The sequence below is a fragment of the Ostrinia furnacalis genome, unplaced genomic scaffold, assembly GCF_004193835.3.
Source record: "Ostrinia furnacalis isolate ACB-3 unplaced genomic scaffold, ASM419383v2 OfSCF4245, whole genome shotgun sequence".
Taxonomy (NCBI): domain Eukaryota; kingdom Metazoa; phylum Arthropoda; class Insecta; order Lepidoptera; family Crambidae; genus Ostrinia; species Ostrinia furnacalis.
In genome coordinates, this window is record NW_021134484.1 from 900,526 (window position 1) to 916,554 (window position 16,029).

General features: G+C 35.8%; 2 protein-coding genes across 3 annotated transcripts in view; one reads left to right on the forward strand and one right to left on the reverse strand.

Moving 5' to 3' along the window:
• Window positions 1-285: 285 nt before the first annotated feature.
• On the reverse strand, window positions 286-10,442 carry LOC114359212 (persulfide dioxygenase ETHE1, mitochondrial). 2 transcript variants are annotated; one of them, XM_028313505.1, is made up of 6 exons: window positions 10,285-10,442; window positions 7,494-7,620; window positions 6,718-6,862; window positions 5,712-5,926; window positions 1,220-1,490; window positions 286-730 (listed from the first exon to the last, which is right to left on the reverse strand). In XM_028313505.1, exons 2-6 carry the CDS (start codon window positions 7,617-7,619, stop codon window positions 675-677), a joined length of 813 nt encoding a protein of 270 aa, XP_028169306.1. In that variant the 5' UTR covers window position 7,620; window positions 10,285-10,442; the 3' UTR covers window positions 286-674. The 2 variants fall into 2 exon arrangements, with proteins under 2 accessions (XP_028169306.1, XP_028169307.1); XM_028313506.1 differs by lacking the exons at window positions 6,718-6,862; window positions 7,494-7,620; window positions 10,285-10,442 and adding an exon at window positions 6,557-6,710.
• Window positions 10,443-13,534: 3,092 nt separating this feature from the next.
• Window positions 13,535-16,029, forward strand: part of mlt (tubulin folding cofactor E like protein mlt) — a 29,940-nt gene continuing 27,445 nt past the window's right edge. The window contains exon 1 of the mRNA XM_028313495.1: window positions 13,535-13,940. The gene's annotated coding sequence lies outside the window, so the exon portion shown is untranslated. The remainder of the gene's footprint in view (window positions 13,941-16,029) is intronic.

Genomic DNA, 16,029 nt, shown 5'->3' on the forward strand with positions numbered 1-16,029 from the left:
TAGATTTGCGTTAAAAGCTAAAAAGATATTGACAGTTTGACACTATTNATAGTACCATTAGATTTCCGCAACATGGCGAGGGTTTTTATGTTCCTGGTCAGGCTATACAATGAGGGTTTTCGCGAATGAAAGATCCGCTAAATGGCGGGACGTGGATGTGGGGTCTGACTGCTGCGTGATTGGTGGTTTTTGACATATCTGTCAATGTCATGTCAAAAATAACCAATCATGCAGCATTTGGACCTCGCGTCTACGTATTGCCATCTGGCGGATTTTTCATTCGCGAAAACCCTCATTGCGTCTATTACTCTTTCAAGCTACAGCTTATACACCTGAATAACATAAATGTGTAGGATTTCAAAGACGAACGTATTTTTAATAATTTATGATATTTTGAAACAATACGTGACTGTCAGTCACAGTCCTATAGTTTTAATCTAAACGTCTCTTCACACTTCTGCCCTTACAAAAATACATAAAATCATTACTAAAATTATTTAAATTGATTATTTACAAAATATACATGATACTGCAACATCTATTTACATAACATATTGTTTATCACAGATGCATCTATCAATGTACCATTAAAATGATCTACATCTTAATCACATATGTAATTAAAATTATAAGTTGTTCATTTCTAGATAATTATATGTACATAATAATTCTAATTAGTCATTTTTTACTTCATACAGCCCACATACTTTGTTCGCGGGGATTGCCTTATCTGTAACAAACATAAATATTGATAAATATTCCTAAACTAAAATTGGTAGGTATTCTAAACTATTTGATAAGCAATCTTTATCAAGGTTAAGAAAAAGATAATTCCTACAATAAAATTGTTCAATAACGGTTTTTTATTGTTACTTATCTCGAAATTGTAACACAGGTACATACACCTAGCACAGGAGTCAGGGGTTTCGCAATTTTATACTGTACTTGTTTTTAAGTCAATAAAGTTATTATTTATAATTAAAGAGATTTTGAAATTAAAACATGTTTATAACTTTGTCTATGGTCCTGGGCTAACAGCTGTTTAAATCCCGACATACAACGCGGTAGAGTTAACTGCGCACCTAGGGGTTGTGACGTCACATCGACGCTCTGGTACGGACGGGACGAACGCGGGGAGATGCGCGGATGAGTGCAAGGAAGAGTCGCATTCCAGCGAGATGCGCAGTTACCTCGACCTTGTTGTAAGAAATAAACTCACCAATCATCTTCGGGTACGGCAGATTCAAAGTGTCCATGATGTTTATGAACTCCTCCAACGACTTTGTCAACCTCGGATTGTATTTCTTCTCCTCTCCCACCGTGGTGGCCGTCTGTCCCCTGTAATCGTGGGCAGGATACAGGGTGTAATGGTCGGGCAGGGTGAATATCTTCTGGTGGACAGAGTTGTACAGGCCTTCAGAGGAGCCCTCCTGGAAATCTGTCCGCCCACAGCCTCTGATTAGGAGCGTGTCGCCTGTGAACGCTATGCCCTGGAAATTGGAAATGAAATATCATGACATAATTAATTTATGAAATGGCGCTTAAATGTAAAAACCAGTTGTATACAGGGTGACAGGTAATGCGATAAATTCCTTGATAGGGGTTAAAGTAGAGCTTATTTGCAGTCATTTAAATCATATGACACCATGTCCGAAACTTGTTCATTTCCAAGTTATTCAAGATTTAAGTATTTTTTAAAAAATCTCCAGTTTTTATGTTACAATGTACCCTTGTAATGAAGAATACGGAATAATGTTAACTTTTTTGTTGTATTCGTATAGCTAAATAATAAGATTGACATTTTAAATTAAAATTTGCAAGAAAGAATCGTCATTACTCAAGTTAAAGCTAAAAAGCCATGTATCATTTTGCAAAAAAAATATGTTTTAGGTAATTAAACGAAGAATTTCCAAGAAAAAATGTATGGAATGTTGTGTACAAATTACAGAATTTAGTTCCTTGATTCATTAGCTATTCAAAAAGGTACAGGTGTTTAACAAACACTACATAATTATTTTTTTATTTGAATTTAAACGTCTAGTAAGATACTTTCATAAAAAAATTAATAAATAAAAAAGTCACACTAACAACTATTCTTGGGTCTCAATAAATGAAAAACTTAGTATTTTAATAATAATTGTATCACCTAATTTTATCTAGGTACATTATTTTAAGTCCTGCTCAAACTGTGAGCCCCGTCTTCTAATACAAGCTCGTAGTCTGTTTCTCACTTCTGTTTTTGTGACTCTTGTTGTCAAACTGCTGAATACCTTGAGCTGCCCTCTGAATGGGCTCACGAAGCTCTTGCTTGTTGTTTACGGGGGTTACATACAAGAGATACTTCATATGTGACCCCATAAATAAAAATCGCAAGGGGTCAGATCCGGACTTCTGGCTGGCCAAGGAATGGGTCCACCGCGTCCAATCCAACGAAGTGGATATTGTTGATCCATCCATTGGCGTACACTGAGCCGAAAGTGTGCTGTGTGTGAAAGCTTCGTGAGCGCATTCAGAGGGCAGCTCAAGGTATTCAGCAGTTTGACAACAAGAGTCACAAAAACAGAAGTGAGAAACAGACTACGAGCTTGTATTAGAAGACGGGGCTCACAGTTTGAGCAGGACTTAAAATAATGTACCTAGATAAAATTAGGTGATACAATTATGATTAAAATACTAAGTTTTTCATTTATTGAGACCCAAGAATAGTTGTTAGTGTGACTTTTTTATTTATTAATTTTTTTATGAAAGTATCTTACTAGACGTTTAAATTCAAATAAAAAAATAATTATGTAGTGTTTGTTAAACACCTGTACCTTTTTGAATAGCTAATGAATCAAGGAACTAAATTCTGTAATTTGTACACAACATTCCATACATTTTTTCTTGGAAATTCTTCGTTTAATTACCTAAAACATATTTTTTTTGCAAAATGATACATGGCTTTTTAGCTTTAACTTGAGTAATGACGATTCTTTCTTGCAAATTTTAATTTAAAATGTCAATCTTATTATTTAGCTATACGAATACAACAAAAAAGTCAACATTATTCCGTATTCTTCATTACAAGGGTACATTTTAACATAAAAACTGGAGTTTTTTTTAAAAATACTTAAATCTTGAATAACTTGGAAATGAACAAGTTTCGGACATGGTATCATATGACTTAAATTACTGCAAATAAGCTCTACTTTAACCCCTATCAAGGAATGTATCGCTTTTCCTGTCACCCTGTATACAGTATCTCATTATAAGGCAACTAGTTTTTACCCGCGTGATTTTTTTACTCACAGAAAGTTCATTTTTCAGATAGCCTATGACCATGACTATGACACGACTTACAAATAATGTGGCTTTCTATTGGTAAAAGAATTTTCAAAATCAGTTCAGTAGATCTAGAGATTACCCCCTACAACCTCACCAAATCTTCAGTTATAGTTTTAATATTTTACATAGTTGTTTTTTTTAACCGTGGAGGTGTAGGCAACAGTTATCATAAGCTGGTCAAGTACAAGATAGCGAATTCCAAGAGCAATACATAAATACATATCTTCAAGTGCATTATAAGATAAAATTGCAATAAATGCATGTTAGCTTGCTAGGTGGTACTGTATCGTTTGAATTCATTGATGATAACGTAATCAATAGCTAACACAATCGAAAGTATAAATTAGATAATGTTATGTGTCCGATAATAATTCAATAGGTGATAAATAAGACTGAATAGCTAGGAACATTATGTTTGTATCACTTTAGTTCATTACTTAACTAATAACCATAAACACTCGCACATTATTATTTTAACAACAACAAGGATTCAAAGGTAAATGTAATGCAAAATAACTACAAAAGAACAAATTGTATCAGGCTGATGATATCCAACTGGGATATCAGCCTGATCACCACACTTCATGCCAATGACGCTTTTAGTCCTATTCTCTCGGTAATAGGACTCGGTAATAAAATAACACTTTCATTCTATACGCCTACTAACATGATCATGGCAAATATAAGTCAAGCATCCATTAGTGTGTCCAGGAGTTACGTTGCCAAGAGCTGATAGTCGCCGAACTTCACCAGGTCGCCGTCTACCAAGTGGATATCCGCCTGAGCGCCAGAAGCCTCGCCAATCACGCTCTTAGTGCCTGGTAATATGGACTCTAGCTGCTTACTAACCTGATCATGACAAATATAAGTCAAGCAGCCATTAGTGTGTCCAGGAGTCATTTATTGAGACCCAAGAATAGTTGTTAGTGTGACTTTTTTATTTATTAATTTTTTTATGAAAGTATCTTACTAGACGTTTAAATTCAAATAAAAAAATAATTATGTAGTGTTTGTTAAACACCTGTACCTTTTTGAATAGCTAATGAATCAAGGAACTAAATTCTGTAATTTGTACACAACATTCCATACATTTTTTCTTGGAAATTCTTCGTTTAATTACCTAAAACATATTTTTTTTGCAAAATGATACATGGCTTTTTAGCTTTAACTTGAGTAATGACGATTCTTTCTTGCAAATTTTAATTTAAAATGTCAATCTTATTATTTAGCTATACGAATACAACAAAAAAGTCAACATTATTCCGTATTCTTCATTACAAGGGTACATTTTAACATAAAAACTGGAGTTTTTTTTAAAAATACTTAAATCTTGAATAACTTGGAAATGAACAAGTTTCGGACATGGTATCATATGACTTAAATTACTGCAAATAAGCTCTACTTTAACCCCTATCAAGGAATGTATCGCTTTTCCTGTCACCCTGTATACAGTATCTCATTATAAGGCAACTAGTTTTTACCCGCGTGATTTTTTTACTCACAGAAAGTTCATTTTTCAGATAGCCTATGACCATGACTATGACACGACTTACAAATAATGTGGCTTTCTATTGGTAAAAGAATTTTCAAAATCAGTTCAGTAGATCTAGAGATTACCCCCTACAACCTCACCAAATCTTCAGTTATAGTTTTAATATTTTACATAGTTGTTTTTTTTAACCGTGGAGGTGTAGGCAACAGTTATCATAAGCTGGTCAAGTACAAGATAGCGAATTCCAAGAGCAATACATAAATACATATCTTCAAGTGCATTATAAGATAAAATTGCAATAAATGCATGTTAGCTTGCTAGGTGGTACTGTATCGTTTGAATTCATTGATGATAACGTAATCAATAGCTAACACAATCGAAAGTATAAATTAGATAATGTTATGTGTCCGATAATAATTCAATAGGTGATAAATAAGACTGAATAGCTAGGAACATTATGTTTGTATCACTTTAGTTCATTACTTAACTAATAACCATAAACACTCGCACATTATTATTTTAACAACAACAAGGATTCAAAGGTAAATGTAATGCAAAATAACTACAAAAGAACAAATTGTATCAGGCTGATGATATCCAACTGGGATATCAGCCTGATCACCACACTTCATGCCAATGACGCTTTTAGTCCTATTCTCTCGGTAATAGGACTCGGTAATAAAATAACACTTTCATTCTATACGCCTACTAACATGATCATGGCAAATATAAGTCAAGCATCCATTAGTGTGTCCAGGAGTTACGTTGCCAAGAGCTGATAGTCGCCGAACTTCACCAGGTCGCCGTCTACCAAGTGGATATCCGCCTGAGCGCCAGAAGCCTCGCCAATCACGCTCTTAGTGCCTGGTAATATGGACTCTAGCTGCTTACTAACCTGATCATGACAAATATAAGTCAAGCAGCCATTAGTGTGTCCAGGAGTAGCGGTTGCCAAGAGCTCATAGTCTCCAAACTTCACCAGGTCGCCGTCTACCAAGTGGATATCAGCTTGAGCGCCAGACGCCTGGCCAATCACGCTCTTAGTGCCTGGTAATAGGGACTTGAGCTTGCCCGTGCCGGTTACGTGGTCTGCGTGCATGTGGGTGTTCACTGGAACAGACACGTAGAGGATTATAGCTCAGTTTTCTTTACATTATCAAGTTCGGAAAGAGAGAGAGATAGAGAGCGAAACAAATGGTTATGCTTTATTATTTTTTATGTTTTTTTATATAATTTTCTATCCCTCCAATTTACCAAAGATCGACACTCCTCATCTTGGCCAAACGGGTTAGGGTATTCGCCTCTTACGACATCTACGAGAAGTGGATGAGTGAAGTGGGGCTGATCCTATTCTACTCTGGTCATCGTATGGCTTACTAAAATTATTTCAAGAAGTCTATATGCGCAGGTGTTTTATCTAACTTACTGGCAAACAGCAGCTTGAACCCTAGCTGTTGAAGAAGAGTGGCGTTCCGCTCAGCATGCTCCAGCACCGGGTCGATGAGCACCGCCTCTCTGGCACTCTAATCCACCAGCAGGTAACTGTAGGTGCTACTGACTGTATCGAACATTATCCAACTTACTGGCAAACAGCAGCTTGAACCCCAGCTGTTGCAGAAGAGTGGCGTCCCTCTCAGCATGCTCCAGCACCGGGTCGATGAGCACCGCCTCTCTGGCACTCTAATCCACCAGCAGGTAACTGTAAGTGCTCCTGACTGTATCCAATATTATCCAACTTACTGGCAAACAGCAGCTTGAACCCCAGCTGTTGAAGAAGAGTGGCGTCCCTCTCAGCATGTTCCAGCACCGGGTCGATGAGCACCGCCTCTTTTGCGCTTTGGTCCGCCAGCAGGTAAGTATTAGTGCTGATGACTGTATTTAACAGTAAGAACTCAACTTACTGGCAAACAGCAGCTTGAACCCCAGCTGTTGAAGAAGAGTGGCGTCCCTCTCTGCATGTTCCAGCACCGGGTCGATGAGCACCGCCTCTCTGGCAGTCTGGTCCGCCAGCAGGTAAGTGTAGGTGCTGCTGACTGTATCGAAAAGCTGATACACATTGCCATTAACCATTGACTGGAGAAGAAGCTAAATTATTTAATTCTTTTTGGACTGTAGAAAAATGCCTGATTTTTCTAACAAAGCGGAGACGGGACGAAAGGAGACGTGTTTTAAGCAAGAAATATAACGTCGTTATTTCGACTCGTCTCCGCTCAGTATCAATTTTCTACACGCGATGAAAACGGTGCAATGCATGATGAAATAAAGTCATAGAATCTACCAAAGTATGGCAACAAAATACCTTTACTCAGGTAGAGAATGACATCAACACGAGAAAAATACATAATTTACTCAATTATATTACCCTGTACTGTTATTACACTGTATTTATTCTTCCATTAGCACCATAACTACACAGTACACACCTTGACAATGGACAAGGTCGCAACTAGACAGAATTAATCATTTATGTATAAATGTAAGTATTTACATATACTAGATTAGTAGGAGATTTGGTACTTAGGTTTACCATGGCCTTGACTTCAAAACACACTTAACAACTTTTTTCTACACACGGCCGTCAAGTCAGACGTAATTAAATCGTGCTTATAAAACTATGGCTGGTACTACATTTTTTATTTATTTTTTATTTAAATCGTTGCTAAATTACAAGCCTTACCTGCCTAAAAAAGAAGTTGGATCCCTTTTCAGCGGCCGTCGACATCATCCTCACGTGTAACGACGCGCTTGACGTTAGATACACCCTCGCCACTCTCAAACTAGGGCCGGTTAGTTTCTGCAGCATCCTATAAAGCAATTATTACACAATGATTACGCGTACAATGACGGCGCTGTTTGATGTTGATGCTAGTTTTTTATCAACAACACGGGCTTTTGATCTAATGCTAAATAACACGCCTTTTTGTTTTAGTATCAATCAAGGTGTGTACTCGTATCATGGTGGATAGGGCTTGTGATGGAAAATAAAATTTTAAAATTATTATCAAGGGCATTCTGAGTTGGGGAACATAATTATGGTGCAACTGTCCTATTCTAAAAAAATACGGATTAGGTACATGTCAATAGAAACAGGCGATAGAGATCACAGAGCAGAGGAAGCAATAACTACACAATGGGTAATAATTTAGTGATGTTGGACTATTCTATTCATAATCATAAGTCATGGCATGATGATACATATCACGCGGCAAGATATTCGAAATTCGTCGTAGTGGAATACCTACGTCTTTTCATCACTGTCATGATCATTCATCGTGGCGACACCACCATGTGCCGCCGCCAGTATCATACGTCATGAGTTAGTACTATCAACTATCTTCTTCAAATCGGTAGCCCAACATCCTTTAGGGATCCTTTAGGGACCAGACCATTCTGGGGGGGGGCACCAGACCATTCTGGGGTGGGGGCACCAGACCATCTGGGGGGGGGGGGGCACCAGACGATTCTGGTGGGGGGGGGGACGTGCCACCCCTACATACGGTCACGACCGTTAGGTGGCGCTAAGCTTTAGATATTATACACTTCCCCTAAAATTTCCCAAAACAACTGCCCTGCTAATGCTAAAAGAACCATAGAACATCAAAAGGGCACATCTGAACAGAGGTGACCTAGTGGTCAGGTCAAGCCATATAATTTAGCTATGGTGTAGTTAGGGTGAGTAAAGTTAGAAGCTTAGCTCTACATGAGATCTGATAACTTTTTCACAGTGCTGGCCATACAGTTTGTCTTGGCAACATTTTAAATAAAAATTTTTTTGGTGAGATTTCACTTCTTTTTGTAAGCTGCTGGGAAAACTTACAACAACTTTCATGTTTTAATTTTTTTTTAAAATAAGATCCCAAGTATAAATTTTTAGACCTCTAGCATCATATTGCAAATTAGTCTCACAAATTTTAAACCCCTATCTCAAGGGGTTTTAGGGGGTTAAAGTTCCAAGTTTTAGAATTTTTTTGTTGTTTGTATACTAATACTAGCTTACATACAAAATTTGAGTTTTATAGAACTTCAGGAAGTACTCTATGAATTTTGAAAATCATCAGTGAGGGACAAAATTGGAGTTTTGCAGATATCAAAAAATCTTAAGTACTTATAAGGGCTATGCAATTGAAACTTTATATTTTTAATAAATTCACTATTGACATCATATCCTGAGAATTTTGTTTAGGTATCTTTTTTTTTGTAAAATTTTTATCTGGTAGGTATAATCCAAGCCAGCAATGAGGGTTCGAAAAAATGACAAACCAAGTAGGTATACACTCCAGTGCCCCCATATCTCCACTTATTAATTGATCTAGATTTTCTAGATGGTTTAGGCTCATTTTACTTTTAATTTTAGAACATACTGTCTGTCTTTGCAGACACCATGCCATGGTATGCGAGTTTCAATAAGTAACTACAAGAAATTATAAGAGTATTATGGTGATAAGCTGCAGTATAAAATGTTTATGTACATAAAGTATAACTAATTTTTAACCAATGCTTTATTAAGAAAGAAAAACGGTCAGAGAAAATTTAACACGTTGACTGCCAAAGTAAATTTACTAATTCGCCAAAATTGAATTTTTTGCTAATCGATGTGTAATGGCTTGAAATGAATAGTTATTGTTAAAAAATATTTTTTTACTATTTATATTGACATATTATACCCATAAAAGAAACTGTCAGCCACCCGTGCCTGACGCGGCCCGAATGGTATAAATTTCAGTCACAGCGCCATGTCAAGCATTTTGTCAGGCACAACAAAATCACGTTTCTGCGTTTTGGCGGGAACTACCGTGTCGCATCGCTTTCCTCGCTTTAGCCCTCGTGAATACTATCGCTCTGTCCGGCTGCTGTCGGTCAACTGTCAAATTTCGGTCGTGTAAAGTCGAGAAAGACAGCAAGTTATAACTTACTCTCTTCAAAGCCCTAATCAGCCTAATTTTTGTCTGTAATGTTTCAATTTTTTACACAAATAATAATTTTAATAATTATGCTTAATAATTTATTCCGAAATATATCGTAAACTTGTGATTTTATTAAGAATTTCAAATATTTGTCGTGTTTTTACTAAAATTTTCATTCAAACCTGTGTTAATTTTTATTTAGGTACAAGAGTTGCAGGCCATGCTGAACATACTTTGTTGGGGGCCACGTCAGTCATTTAAAATAGGAAGTAACGCATTAAACGTGCCAGGCGGCCTACTGCGGTCGTTTGATTTAGATGCTTCAGTGTCAGGCTCCAGTGACTGACATGGCCCGAATAGGTTGCATGTTTGTCAGTCACCGGTGACTGTCATGGCAGCCTACGTGTTAACAACAAACATGTGTGATGTCGTTAATAATCCACAAGTAGTATTATTAGTTCATTAGAGTGTTAGATTAAAGTAAAAGTGTCTTCTTATCACAAGTCTACAGCTGTTAATAGTTTGGTTACAAGTAAAGGTTACAAAGATAAAATAAAATGCTACCTGATAAAAAGAAGTGCCGAACAATATGACTTGATGCCAACGTTGGAACAGATACACTGCCTTATCAATTCTTGTCGCTGAAACTTAATTTTGTTATCAAATAAATCAAAATCAACATCGTAAAATTACAAATTCCTAGCTGTCATCAGCTGTCATATTGACATCAGTGACAATCTTATTTTTTTTTTTTTTTCCATATAGGTTTTACGGCTTTGGATATATATCCATCCATACGGCCAATTCTTTCTTGTATTGCACAGTTTGGTAAAACATCTCAGTGTTTGTTTCTATGTTCTTCTGTGCGTTTGTGTCTATTTCGTTCTTTCTAAGTCTTCATTGTGGTCTTCATAGTTCTATTGATGTACTAGTAATGTACTGATAAATATTGAGATATGAATTTTCGTTCGCTAGTAAGGATGGCAAGAGGCGGGGAATATTTCCATCTTGGTATATCTTTAGTAAGCCACCCACTAGCAGTAGCCTCTCCATTTTAAAGGCTGGACATTGTAGAATCATATGGTCTAGGTCTGCAGCGTCTGTCTGACANGAAAAAAATATTTTCTATCCACGCAGTACGCCGGCAGCGTTCGGATCGGATATAATGACGTCATCGTCCCCGCGCCGGGCGGTCAGTGAACTTTTTTAGTAATTTGGCCATAACTTCGTCAATTTTTGTCGTAGAACAAAAATTTTTGGACTGTGTATTAAGGATTTCTTAGCCCTATAAATCTGCATTCACAGCTAAAAATCGAAATGATCCTCATTAACAGCACAAGTAACAAATAATTAAATTAGAATAAAGTAGCAGTAGAAGAAGTATAAAGTAGCATTGTTTTCTAATACAGGAAATAAAAAATATCGGAATTAGTTATCAGAGAAATAATGATAAAATCACAAAATTTTAACACCAATCCTTCACTAACCAAATGTCACATTATCAATAAGGTTTTGCATTATTTTATTAATAGCAATATTTTTAATTCCTTTAAAAAAAACATCAGTTTGATCAACCGCCCACAGAAAATCATTTAGAAATATCTTCAAAACTAGGTACCTGACTTAGCTTTATGAAACTAAACCTATTGGCAAAACTACGCATTTTTACATTTATTAAAAATAAAAAGCTTGAGTTAGTCTTTATTTAATGAAACTAGGTCAGGTACTAGGATATTAAAAAGTATGAAATTAAGTATGAATTACGAGTAGTACTATTTAACACAATAATGGAATAACGATCAATACTTTGATATACGCACAATAAAAATATTTGCAAATTAATAATATACCTAGAATTTATTTTAATCCACAGTTAGTATATCATAGTAATATCAGTTTTATCGGAATTAATTAATGTTCGAATCGAGTCACACGATATCTTTCGATGACTTTGCGAATGCATGATACGATTACTTTTACGTTGCGGCAATCACTAAAATTCGCTAAAATGACACTAATGACGTTTAAAAAGTGGCACGCTCGGCTTCATACACAGATAAAGATAGATGCAGCATGTGTCAAAATCTGTATGAAGCCGAGCGTGCCACTTTTTAAACGTCATTAGTGTCATTTTAGCGAATTTTAGTGATTGCCGCAACGTAAAAGTAATCGTATCATCGTACTGCATTCGCAAAGTCATCGAATGATATCGTGTGACTCGATTCAAAAATTAATTAATTCCAATAAAACTGATATTTTGTTAAATTTATAGCTAGTCTGACTGTGGATTAAAATAATTATGTAGCGGTAGACGTTATTCTACAATTCTACATTATTAATTTGCAAATAATATTTTTGTTGTGCCTTATGTTTATGAAAGTAATTATCGTTATTCCATTATGTTAAATAGTACTACTAGTAATTCATACTTAATTCCATACTTTTAAATATCCTAGTAAGTAAATGACCTACTTTCATAAAATAAAGTCTATTTTACTCAAGCTTTTTATTTTTAATAAATGTAAAAATGCGTAGTTTACGATACGTTTTTTTTCATAAAGCTAAGTCAGGTACCTAGTTTTGAAGATATTTCTAAACGACAAAATCTCGGGCGTCGTATACATAGTAGTAATAGTGTATACTGCGATCACTGACCTAACTTCTTGATTTGTATATTTCGACGTTATACAGTGCACTCTGTCTTCCGCGATCACTGATCTAACTTGTTTTATAATTCTTCTTCTGCTACTTTATTCTAATTAATTACATATTTGTTACTCGTTGCTGTTAATTACAATTCTCAATCCGTATTTAATTTCTTCTCTCTACCGTGTTCGTACTACTGTCCTCGTAAAATCATCGTATCCGATTGTTGTAATCGGATTACATGAACATCACTCGACCATGTATGTCCATTTGGACATATCGGAATGGCACGCTTTGACTAGCAACTTGCTGTATCTACTCTAATCCATATCTGTGGCTTCATACAATTTTTGACACATGCTGCATCTATCCATATCTGTGATTTTAACGTTATAATATATGACGCAGCGTGCAGGCGACCAAATAATGCCAGGTCTATACAACCGACTATCTATTTTTATTAAATTAATGCAATTTCTATCAATCGTCAATCGTCATTCATTTCCTTTTCCGTCATTTTGAAAACTTCAAGAAAAATTGTTGTCAATGATATTTTAACAAAATGTAAAAATTATCCGAAATTGTTAAATTCAGTTATACCTAATTGAAATCGAAATTTCAAAAACAAGAACGAGAAATTATTTTTTCTAAATAAATTGCAGTCTGCGGGTGATAACTCCGTCTAGTTGTAAAGTTTAGTTTTCAACATTTTTCAGCCTAAACTACAGCATTTTATGACTATTGATCTGAGAAAATAATATTTTTAGTTTCAGACTTACAGTGTTAGTAATTATTTTAGTCTAAAAACAGCTGCAATATAAAACGGAAGGTAAAACTTATGTCAATATTATTATTATACCTACTTATGTAGGATTTACTTAATAAAATCATTAAAGAAAACCACAAAAATAATTTTGGCTCGCTCGTAGCACGTAGTATTTAGCGTAGTATTTTAGTTCTCATTTGTGGTAGTAAAGAACAGACTAATCAACACCCACACATGAAACCAGCCAATACGGTTCATGTTTATATTCACTCCGCGTTTGTTGTACTGCCATCTTCTTTTAACTCGACGACGTTAGGTATGGTTGTCTCTTTTTCACGCCAGCACTTGTACAACGTCATTGACCTCTTTCATCCCCACTACACCAGTCAATATTCTGCTTTTGTAAACACACAAGAACAGAGTAGTGTGCGTAGAAACAGCCACTGCGGCTGTGCTGTGCAACGTATTGATGTAAACATTTTGTTGTCACTGTTATTTCAGTGCGTGCGTATCGTTGATCGTATGGAAAATTATCAAGACGAGCTGGAAATATGTGAACAGCTGTTTTCAATTTATTGACAACAATTTATGAATGAACTATTCAATTAGGTTCAAGTAGAGTCTGAAGCTGAGAAGTGTTGAAAATTCTTTGTTTTAGAAACTCTGTTTTCGCTTCGAAGGTCGTTTATTTACAATAAATTATGCGTGCAGTTTGAAAGATTATTATGAACTAGATGTTGTTATGTGTAATCAGTGGCCAAAAGGATATTTTTAATTTGGATTTTGAATCGACGTAGCCGTATTGCAAGTAAGTGGTCTCTTTTACACAAAGGCTGCAATTTCAAATTGGATTTAAATGTGTAATGCAATTATTGGTTTGTTTTTGCTGTTATGTTGAATTTTGATAATTGCTCGAGTTATTTAAGACTGTTATTTTTCCAAGAGCTAGTTAGTGTGGCATGAAACCTGTTTGTGTACTAAGTATGGTCGTGATTGTGTTATGACGCCATACAAACCACTTCCTTGTTCTAAGCAACAGCATGTTATCTACGAAGTGCGAACAATCATGGTGATAAATTTGCGCAATTTAAATCATTATCTCATCAGTAGTTAGGTATTTGAAACATAAATTCAAAGATTTAAAATAAATTAGCAAAGTTAACGCTGTATCAAAATTAGCTAGCTACAGCTTTCCATCGGGACATAGATTTAATCTATGCATCGGGATAACTTTAAATAATCGAAAATTTCTCGTCTATTATCTACACAGATGAAACATGTGTAATTTATTGTGACACGGAATTTAATTTATTATGCCTCCCTATTCTAGTTGGTCTTGTTGTAATTTTAAAATTCTATGAAAGAACGACTAACGATAAGTAAGTTACGTATTCAAGAAATTGCGCCCAACCACCTACATAATTACAATAAATAAAACCTAACAGACCTAGTATACTTCCTTGGATAATTTTAGTTTCATAATTACGCCAGTATGGATTGTTATCACAATTGAATATCAGTCAAAATACCCGCGTAATTCGTTCCTGCGTTGCAACATGCGTTCAGAAATAGCCGAGCGGCCTTGCGCTCGCGCCGCCTGAAATTAATGTGAAATGTAAGCCAGTCTGAAACGTTTCGGTTTACCATCTCATTTCAAAATGTTTGGATTACAATACCTATATCTGCTAATGTTAAAGCTCAGTCTACAGCCAAGACTAGCCAGCCACCATGCTTGCTAACATCAATCAACTTTTCACAGAGCACGTAATAATAAACTTTTTACAACTTCTATTTAACTTACCACCAGTTAAAAATTTTCCTTCCCTTCTGGTCCAGTCGAACCTAATAGCGTCAACGAAGTGTGATAAATAAATATTTTGTTCTTCTGCAGACCCAAATTCTAAAATTCATGGGTCCTCCCACTTCATCAAGGTTAAAAGTGCTGCGCCCAAACTTAAAACAACCATGACCTTAGTTACGGAAGCTTAGCCAAGGAAGTTCTCTACGACCTTCTACGTCCTTTTACTTTCTAGAAAGTAGGCAAGTTAATGGACATTAACTGGTCGTCATCCATTTATTTTATTCAGCTGCGGCGCCATCGCGGCGTATGGCGTCATCGTAAAAGTGGAAACATGAATCCATATAGATGAAGGCGTCTATACGTATTTCAGAAGGTTATTAAATGTCATGTGAAGCTTTAATATTTTCCGCAGGCAAGTCCGTAACATAGCTGTGTCAAATTCATACTGATAGGCTTTCTGCTTGTCTAAGTTCTTCATTGGACATTTTTACTGCAATAGTCCACTTACACGTCGTTTTCTCATGTTTAACCATGTTTTTTTTGGGATGGACTGTCCGTTACCCATGGTTATCCAAGTTGTCTGCCAGTGCTAGTGTAGTTATAACTTGCGAGAAGTTTAGAAACATTATAAATTACCAAATATCGTGCTCCACTTTGTTTGACATCCCATAAATGCTTAAGATCCAAAAACTAAACGTGACTGACGTGAATATTGGAAAGAATATTCCTTGACTAAATAATGGTCCATTGCTGACGCTAATATCCAAAGTATTTATTTAACAAAAGAAGCAATACGTAATCGCTTTCGTTTTGAAGGTAATTAGTTGGTGATCACCGCTAAAAACGTTTAGTGTTTTCGTCTCGCCTTTGTCCCTATTTATTGCAAAAATCTTGCAGAACTGCATTTTGTAAGTCGGTTATCTTCTTTTGAAGTGATTAAGCTAATAGATAGTTGTAAATTGAGTTGGACACAAAGGGAGAGTATTCATTTAATCATTGTGTTAATAGGTGCTAGCCATTGAGCGTAATCAATCAGAAGAACCGCTGCATTGGAATCACGAAACAAGTGTGTCAGAATATCTACGATGTTGTTTCA

Bases quoted from the DNA above. Each gene is read 5' to 3' on its own strand.
- LOC114359212 (XM_028313505.1), bottom strand. From the start codon at position 7,619: ATGCTGCAGAAACTAACCGGCCCTAGTTTGAGAGTGGCGAGGGTGTAT. The intron at 1,491-5,711 runs GTTAGTAAGCAG...TCCAATTTCCAG, and splicing joins CTTATATTTGTCATGATCAG to GGCATAGCGTTCACAGGCGA. The intron at 731-1,219 runs GTGAGTTTATTT...TGTTTGTTACAG, and splicing joins GCCGTACCCGAAGATGATTG to ATAAGGCAATCCCCGCGAAC.